This window comes from Gavialis gangeticus, unplaced genomic scaffold, assembly GCF_001723915.1.
Source record: "Gavialis gangeticus isolate Ggan-Ray unplaced genomic scaffold, GavGan_comp1, whole genome shotgun sequence".
In the NCBI taxonomy this organism is placed as follows: Eukaryota; Metazoa; Chordata; order Crocodylia; family Gavialidae; genus Gavialis; species Gavialis gangeticus.
The window spans coordinates 15,527,796-15,536,469 of NW_017729000.1; the positions used below are offsets into that span (position 1 = coordinate 15,527,796).

The 8,674-nt window shown below is 41.5% G+C and overlaps 1 protein-coding gene across 2 annotated transcripts; it reads right to left on the reverse strand.

The window, feature by feature from the left end:
• Positions 1-579: 579 nt before the first annotated feature.
• IRF1 (interferon regulatory factor 1) lies at positions 580-8,160 on the reverse strand. 2 transcript variants are annotated; one of them, XM_019506329.1, is made up of 9 exons: positions 7,111-8,160; positions 5,965-6,064; positions 5,588-5,764; positions 5,141-5,190; positions 4,874-5,009; positions 4,538-4,663; positions 3,275-3,318; positions 2,257-2,383; positions 580-1,702 (listed from the first exon to the last, which is right to left on the reverse strand). In XM_019506329.1, exons 1-9 carry the CDS (start codon positions 7,195-7,197, stop codon positions 1,596-1,598), a joined length of 954 nt encoding a protein of 317 aa, XP_019361874.1. In that variant the 5' UTR covers positions 7,198-8,160; the 3' UTR covers positions 580-1,595. The 2 variants fall into 2 exon arrangements, with proteins under 2 accessions (XP_019361874.1, XP_019361873.1); XM_019506328.1 differs by having other exon boundaries at positions 580-1,705; positions 7,111-8,153.
• Between the last annotated feature and the right edge of the window lie 514 nt (positions 8,161-8,674).

The window sequence follows — 8,674 nt, forward strand, 5'->3', positions numbered from 1 at the left end:
ATGGGGAATTGCAGAACAAGAAATCAGCCATGGCCTGGATTGTTTGGTTCAAAAGGGGCTATCAAATTCTTATCCCATTACCGGGGTCAGCTTTGACTCCTTTGTTCCTATGGATTTACTTGCTTGTCTCTCCCAGCATTACGTCCTCTCTCTCCCGCATGCTCTCTCTGATGAAATGTGCTTCAGCTCACAAAAGCTTGTGCTATGCTAAATAGATATATCTACTTTGGTTAGTCTATAAGATGCAAATCTACCCTGCCTTCCAAACCTGACTCCCAGGGAAATAGAAGAAAGGAATCCCATTGATCCTAATGCGTTTAGTGTGACTGGTAGTCAGGACTTGAACCAACCCTGTAGGTAGGGGAACTGGCAATCCAAATGTCTTTGCCAGCAAACGAGCTCTTAATTATCAAACGCTTGAACAATTTGTAACACACCTTCTCATTCCTTTTCTGACAATAAAAAGTCAAGTATATTTAATATATAAAACACATTTTTTATTAAAATAAATGTACAACACAATATATACAAAAATATATACAGGATGAAAGTTCAATTACTACTTAGTGATCCGATAGATTTTTCAGATATGCCTAAACTAAAGCCCTCTTTCAATTCTGGAGTTTGCACTGTTTTGCATAGGCTCATGCCATTGGTTTTCTTTAAGAGCTGTTTCATAGTTCAGTGTGTCTTCTGTTGTTGGTATTCTTTTACAATTTAGAGCACTGAGGTTGCTCTCAAACAGGCACTATATAAATAAATTAGCATGGCCATCAGTGGAGGGGGAAATCCCACACTGTGGCAGCTTTTTGACAGCAAGTATGTAAAAAATGGATATATGCCATACATAATGATAACAGGATAAAGTCCTAGGAGTAGATCTTCTGAACAACGGAAGCAAGTCTGACATGGAAGCAAAGCCTGTGTCAGACTTACTTTTTTAAAACTTTTTTTTGGCTAAACGTATTTACAGAAATGAAGATTTGTATTTGGAAATGAACCCTATATGCTGGAATAATCGAAGAGAGGGCCAATTAGTGCAATTTTTGTTGAATCACAATATGCAATAATTGTAATTAAGCTCATAATTTCACAGGTATCATCTGGGTAAGCAGCAACCAGAACTAGTAGGGGGATGGAGGGCTGTCTGTCTCTGAAGCACTGCTTCTGTAAAAGCTGTAATCTTCCCCAAAAGCAGTGCTTGCAATGTCCAGTATGAAAAACATAGAAAACAGACAAGGACTATATAAATCTGAACCCTACTTCTCATGATACACAGCACCTTTGACCTTCACCCCCCAGAAAAGGTGGAACCTCCTTGCACAATACGGTATGAACAACTTCACACTGGAAGCAATTATAAAGGTATATGCCTACGGCTTAGTTAATCACTTCAATGTGAAGAGTTCTAACAAGGTGGGATATATCTGTGATCATGGAGCTTTCCTTCTTAACAGTCTTTGAATCAGAGAAGTTAAACGGATAGTAAATGTTGTTCCTTCTCCAGAGTCAGTAACAAACAACTCCTTCCACTCTGTTAGGGCTTGCAGAAGATACCAGAAGTAAACATTTGTGGTTCAAAGAAAGAACAAGGTTTAGAAGTTGCAAGGAATGGCTTGCATATTCGAAGATCTTACTGTCTCCAGCCAAGAGAACTCTAGACTGCTGCTTTTCATATCAGTGCAAAGTCTCAGCTCGATTTCTTCTGCGGGGGAAGATCAGAAAAGAAAAGTAAATAATTGTACGCAGTAGAAGCAAAGCAATGTGCGCTAATACTATGGTAATTACTAATAATACTTAAAGCAAATGTAAAACTCCTTAAATGAAACCTGAATACATTTGAGAGCTGCAAGCTTTCTTTATCTAGAAATACTTTAAATAAGCTATGAAACTTGTTACAACTTTCTGTTTTTAAACCATTCCCTTTGGTAAGCTGGTAAGCCAAAATACAGATTAAGTTAAGCACCAATTTCAGGGCAGAGTATCCCACCCAGAACACTGTCTGTATACGAAAATAACCATTAAACAAATCTGTGGTAATCTAGTACAGTCTCAGTTTTAAATCCCAGTAAACATCTTCAGTTTTGTACTAACATCTTAGCTGCAGACTTTGGAGCAGTTCATTGTTATGGCATCCTACTCATTTTGTTTCACTCCAATTAATCCACCTTGTGCACAGAGCTTCTTTCTCTGCTGCTGTCTCTGTCCCTGGCTGCATTCTGAGTTACTTTCCTCCAGAAATTCAAGAATTTGTACCTGAGGTGGTATCAATTTCAGCATCCTGCTCCTTGTATATGTAACTGCACAGGCTTTGTGTGCCAGGCTCATTGGTAAGATAGCCTTTCCCGCCAATGCTGGTTGTATGCCAGTCTTGTTCAAGCAGCTGTAAGAAACAAAGGAGATGAGGGGTAAGGCCTGAAACTTCCTGCTTTTTCTTAAGGGGGTGGGAGAGAAGAATGTGCTAGACTTAAATGTTCAAACCTCCTTGAACAAACTGCTCAGTACCTATAATACTGCCCATACAGGATTTATGAGACTACTTGGCATTGCAGTTAAGTCTAGGGGCAGGTTTCATTGTGTCCTATGCAAGATCCAAGACTCAGCTGGCTAGCTGACAGCCTGGCTGCCATTATCAGCTTCCATTCAGGTGGCCTTATACTGGAAGAGCAAGTTACTGCAGGTCTAGACTAAGGAGCGTGGTTTGGGAAACGTTCACAAAACTTGCCTATACTATGCCCATTCCCTGTAGCCCTTGTTTCTAGGAACACCAAAGAGAAGGAAGAAAATTTTAGCATCTTCTTGCTACATCTGTGAGACTTCTGTTATGCTAACAGATGAAACTTAATTTAATGCAGAGCACACCACAGTCGGAAGACTCCTGTAAGGAAAGGGCCTATCTCCTAATAGTGGTGAATGTGACACGTGCCTAGATGCATAGCAAGGTAGGAGGTGCACATCTGTTCCCAAAGCTAGGGATATTCCTTCCAGGGGTGTAAATGTCTCAGTCTGACACTTCACTTAACTATTGAATCTCTCTGGGAGATGGAGAGTGACAGAAAACCAAATATTTCCATATGTGTATTCCAAATCATGTCTGCACAAAGTCCTTTCTTTCTCAATTTTATTTTTCTCCCCCGAAAGCCTCCTGATGCAACTATAGTAACTGTTTGCTTGGGTTAACCCAGAATATCACTAGCCAAATGTTATTTCTTTCTTCCTAGATGCTAATATCAACTTGCTCAATGTTTCTTCTGAAAAGAAGAGAGATTCTTACCTTAAAAAGGTCTGTCTTGATTTCCTCTTGATCCTCATCTGTCACTGTTATGTTTTATGAATGCATGAAAAAAACAAAAAGCATGTTGCCTTTAGTACTGTGTTCTCACTGGCATAAAACACTTGTATATTTAGTTACTACCACAGTCAAGTTTGCATTCTGGTTAGGGTGTTTTAGGACTACATGTTTCTGCCACCCCTGTGGGTGTAGGCTCTGAAGAGCATTCGCACTGGAAAAGCCCACATGTCTCTTCCTGTGTAACTCTGTTTAGTAACATGAAGTTTATCTTTTTGAGACGAGTTATTTCTGAGAATCTGTTTCTTTGATCCACAAGTGAATGGTGGCATCACTCCTAAACTATACTTGTCCTCACTCTCTTGGACACAAGTTATGAGAGCATATGCACTCAAGTGACAGCTTCGGACTGCTGTGCATCTGCTCTGCACCCTGCCAGCAGGCTGGGGGAAATATCTTATCCTTACATGCCCTGATGCAAAAGCCACTCCTTTTGGCTTTGTATATATGATCGGGGAGGACATCTGCACCTTAAATGACACATTGTTCTAACAGATGCAGAAATGCCTGTCTCCTAATTTTATGTAAGTTTGCCAAATGCAATGACTTCTGCATTCTACTTCCTGACTCTGTGATGTGCATCTTGTTTAAACTAATACTAAACTAAAGATAAGCACATAATGGATCATATTTCTACTTGGTAGATAGTGAACCAATGCAGGTGAGCTTAGGTGATGCAGAGGACTAGTTTTGCTTGCTTAGAATTGCCAGGTTGGAAGACCAGAGTTTGATGGTCTAAGCAATCCTGCCTTTAATGCAAGCTGGGAGACGCTTTACAAATAGGAAATACCCCCCAACTCCTCTCTACATACCAAGTACTGTGATGCCTCAAAATCCGAAATCTTCACCTTTACTTTACTTGGCTGTCATTACATACCCTAAAGAGTGGATTACCCTAGTATATCCCATTATGAGTCTGAGCTGGAGTCAGGTTACACAGCTAAAGAGAATTTACTGGATCCAAACCCTGAGTTTTCCTACAAATACAAGTCCCGTGGACTTCTCTAGGAGTCATACACACTTAAGAGCTGCAATCTAGGGCCCCTCAATCTGAATCATTTGAAGTGTTTTAATGGAGCCCATTAATCCTGAAAATCCAGACGGCCCTTGTCATTTGTACAATAGGGCTGTTTTGTTCAGTTTTTATCATCTCTTTCTGGCACCCCAGTGTTTTCTGAAAATACCAACCTTCAGAAGATGAAGCTAGAGGTGACACTTGAAGCTGGTAGATGTCATTTGTGCTGTCAGCCAGCGCTATTTCCATTGGGGTTCTCCATTCGGTCACCGCAGTGTGTATATCACATGGTGAGAGATCTGTGGAATGTGCAGAAAGGGTGAGTTAGATTCTGGGAGACAATAAAGCTTCATTCAATCCCTTGCTAACCACATTTCAAATGACCTGTTACAGATCAGCCCAGGAAAAGGTAGCTGTTACTACTTTTCTTCTGAAGCTGATCTTGTATGCTGAAGTTTGGCAAGAAAAACACCTTTTGTTAAGTTCAAAGAACTAAAACTGAGTCTCACCGAGGGTGACAGATGTGCTTTCAACCTTCACTTCCTGTCCTGCATAGTCTTGAACTGTGTAACTGCTGTGGTCATCTGGTATCATTGTGCTGTTTAGTGCTTCTACTGCTTCATCTGACCTCATGTCCTCATATGACTAGAAAGATAAGAGCACAGAATAAAATATCTCTTTTTGCAAAAACATACTCACAAATATATTAGATCTCCATTTGTGGGGGAGAGGAGGAATTCAGAAAGTGCCTCTGATTTGCTTAAACTGCCACATACCTTTCTCCTGCTCTTGTTTCTTGAGTCTCTAGATGATTTTGACTTCCTTTCTGTTCAAACAGGAATAAGGGAGAAGTGAGAAACGCCCTGCAGCCAATTTGGATATTTCGATTTACGTGAGCATAATCCCCATGTGAAAAATTGGGTGTTGTGGTGCTGAGCATTGACAGATGTGATCCTGCTCTGGGAATGGCTGTCAAATGTCTGTCCCTAACCCCAACCCCTCCCAGCTGTTTTGCAAGAACTGAGTGTTTGAAAACTCTTAAGAACTTGGGACTGAAAGGAGGTGAAAGAATCATAACTTGTAGTTGCAATGACTGCACAAAAGTGTGGTGTTACTTTCAAAATATTTATATAACACCACTGGCAAGCAGAACAGGAAATGCTAAACATAATGTTGACTGCAGTAATATCTCCTACATTGCAAGCACGCTGCTATGTTTGTACCTTTTTTCTGCAGCTTTGTTAAAGGTGGTAACATTCTGTAAACCCGGACTGCACTGGAGCCTTTATTGATGCTTTTATCCTTCACTTCTTCGATATCAGGCAATGAATTCATGGCACAGCGGAAATTTGCCTTCCATGTTTTAGGGTCCGGTTCTTTCTCCCCTATCTTGTATCTCCCTATAAGTAAGAGATGGTGTAAAATTCAGACCTTCAGAGTGCTCTGCAGTGTTTAATACTTTCCCACAAAATAGATGGCTTTCCTTCCATTTCTGTTTTGTTGCACCAAATAGACAAGATAATTACATGAGATTCAAGTCAGGGCAGCATTAGACCCTATGTACTTAAATGATGGAGAGTGCCTAAACACCAGCACGTACCAGTGTGAACGGCCCAACTTCGGAAAAGGCAGGCATCTTTTTCCATGTCCCAGCCATGCTTAGCTGCATGTTTCCATGGGATCTGGAACATCATCTTATCCTGTAGTTAAACAATACACTGTTAAATACAGGAAACAGATACACCCACTTGTGACCCAAAATAAACTTAGAGACAATTTGTCAAAAGCAAGGGAACTAAATCAAGGCTACCATTAGATCTGAATTTAACATCTACCTACTTCCATAATTTACTACACACTATAAAGGTTGTCTTTCCTCTAGCCCCCCGTCCCTCCAAGAGTCATGTGGCTTTCCAAATCTCTGAACCAGATGACTCAGTCTTATCTCAGAAAGACTTTGAGGTCCCCCGTGTCCCCTCCTCCCGCCCATCCTTAAGGATCTGCATACATCACAAGAAAAACTATTTGTTACAGTGTAACATTCATTGAAAATGGAGACTTCCTTTTTCAGGTGTATTCAAGGTGCCTTGTAGTTGAAAACATTCAGAGAATTAGGTATGTCCTGAACTGGTAAGGAAAAGCCTAAACACTTGGCCAACTTGGATCTCTTCCAACACCTTATGCTTGTATCTGAATGGCAGTATTGTCTGAATCCACTTAAACCATCACTCCAGTAATTTACTCAAATAAAACTGTGCAGTCAGGAAACTGGATGACCTGACACCAGCGCTGGGATAGCAAGTCACCGTACATGTGCAAGGGTTTTGCAGTTGGTTCTCACTCAGCGTTGATTTAATTGAAAACAAGCTCAACATCACCTAAGATTTGGTTTTATGGTCCCATTAAATGGTTAGGATCTAACCCAGATGACTTATGCAAGTACAAGAGGACTTGGCGCAAGTATGAGTTACAGGCTCATCTGAAGTGTCCCTGGTTCCCCAACTTGTCTTGCCTTTTTCTCCACCCCCAAACCAGGGATTCCTTAGAAAATGTCCGGTCAATGATCAAGTGATTGACAGCTACTTCTTTTCTGAAAACAAAAAAGTTGTCTTGCATAGTGTGGGTAGATTCTCTCCATTTCCTTCTGACCTAGGTATGTGACCTGGATTTGTATTTAGTATCAGCTAAGAGCAGAGGGCCTCTTGAGTATGACCGATCGATACAGAAGTAACGACAGAGTCCCCACCTTGTTGATCCAGGTCAATCCTGGTATTTGATTGGAATTGATCTGCATTTCCAGCCAAGGCCTCATGCGCATTCTTGTCACTGGCATTTTGTCTGTGAAAGGAAAATAACATCAGCAAACAGGTAAATGTTCTGCCTTCTACGCTTTTTTAGCAATGCAACCCTGCCATGCTTACTACTGTCCTTACAGCTAAGGGCCAGCAAAAACCAAGGTGGCCAACTTGGATCTCTTCCAACACCTTCTGCTTGTATCTGAACAGCACTGTTGTCTGAATCCACTTAAATCATCACTCTAGTAATTTACTTAAATAAAGCTGTGCAGTCAGGAAACTGGATGACCTGAGACACCAGCACTGGGATAGTAAGCTGCTTCCCTTTTTTGGGACACTTGCCCAGTTCTGTTCCAAGAGGGAACTTTTGTCTTCTGATGCTGTTTGGCGGCTGACATGAAATGCATTTTTGGTCTCGAACCTTTACCCAGTGAACAGATACTCAGGTCTCAAACCAAGGGCACATCCAGTATATTCTTCCTGGCAATCCCAGTGGAAAATGCAAAAGAATCAAAGGTTTGTGGGCTCTGAACTCCTCCCTCTTTGTTCTCAAGGTAATTGCTGCAGGTTGCGGGCAAGGCACGCTGGTAGGGCAGTGGAGGGAAGTCTAAACTGCCACTTCCTGTGTCAGACTTGCCATGAATCACAACAACAAAAGACAGCAGGTTTCAAGGCCCTCAGGCTTTCACCAGCACTGCTGCACAATATAGTATTTAAATAACTGTTACAATGTATTTAACTGGGTTGGGGAGAGGAGGGGGGGCAGGACATTGCTCTCTAAAATGATTCTTAGTCTACCAAAAAGAAAAAAAAGAACAATTTCCTGGGGCGTGTCCAGTTCTTCTTTAGTGCTAACGAGCTTCCCTTCAAGGAAGTGCAACATGTTTGCTAGAAACTTATGCACTCTGCTGCGAGCTTCTCCTTCTAGCACTAGCTCTTGCCACAGATACAGTTATTCTAACTAATAATTTCAAAATGGGAACTCCAGTTTTCAGAGGTATCCAAACAGTAATTTTTTTCCCTGAGCGGGCAGGCAGAGGAGGCAGAGTTGCACAGTCCAATTTCTGGCTTCCTTCCTAACCTGGGAGGAGACTAAGCAAGAGGCTCTTCTCCAAGTGAACTTTCAGCTCTTTTGCACTCCCTTTTTCTTCTGCAGAGCCCATTCCCGCCAGCCAGTTCTCCACGTGGAGAGCAATGTTTTGCTTTGGGGCCAGGAGAGGCAGTAACGTGAAGGGCTGCAAGGCTGGCAGCGTTTGGACCCATTTCAACCACATCCCTGCTTGTTTTTTTTCCCCTCCAGAAAACAGCCTCTGCTCACAGCTCCTCCATCCTCCACAGCTCCCTCCTGCATAGTACCAGGTGTTTTCTTGCTGTGTGCGCCTCGAGGATACATGTGTTAATATTTGTACTAGAAACAGAGTGTGTGCATGTGTGAAAAGTATACAGACTATATTAATATAATAATACTAGAAATAGAGGGTGTTCAAGTATATTGACTATTATATTTATATAATT

Bases quoted from the DNA above. Each gene is read 5' to 3' on its own strand.
- IRF1 (XM_019506328.1), bottom strand. From the start codon at position 7,197: ATGCCAGTGACAAGAATGCGCATGAGGCCTTGGCTGGAAATGCAGATC. The intron at 5,191-5,587 runs GTACAAACATAG...CTGTTTGAACAG, and splicing joins AACAAAGCTGCAGAAAAAAG to AAAGGAAGTCAAAATCATCT. The intron at 3,319-4,537 runs GTTGGTATTTTC...AAAACATAACAG, and splicing joins TCTAGCTTCATCTTCTGAAG to TGACAGATGAGGATCAAGAG.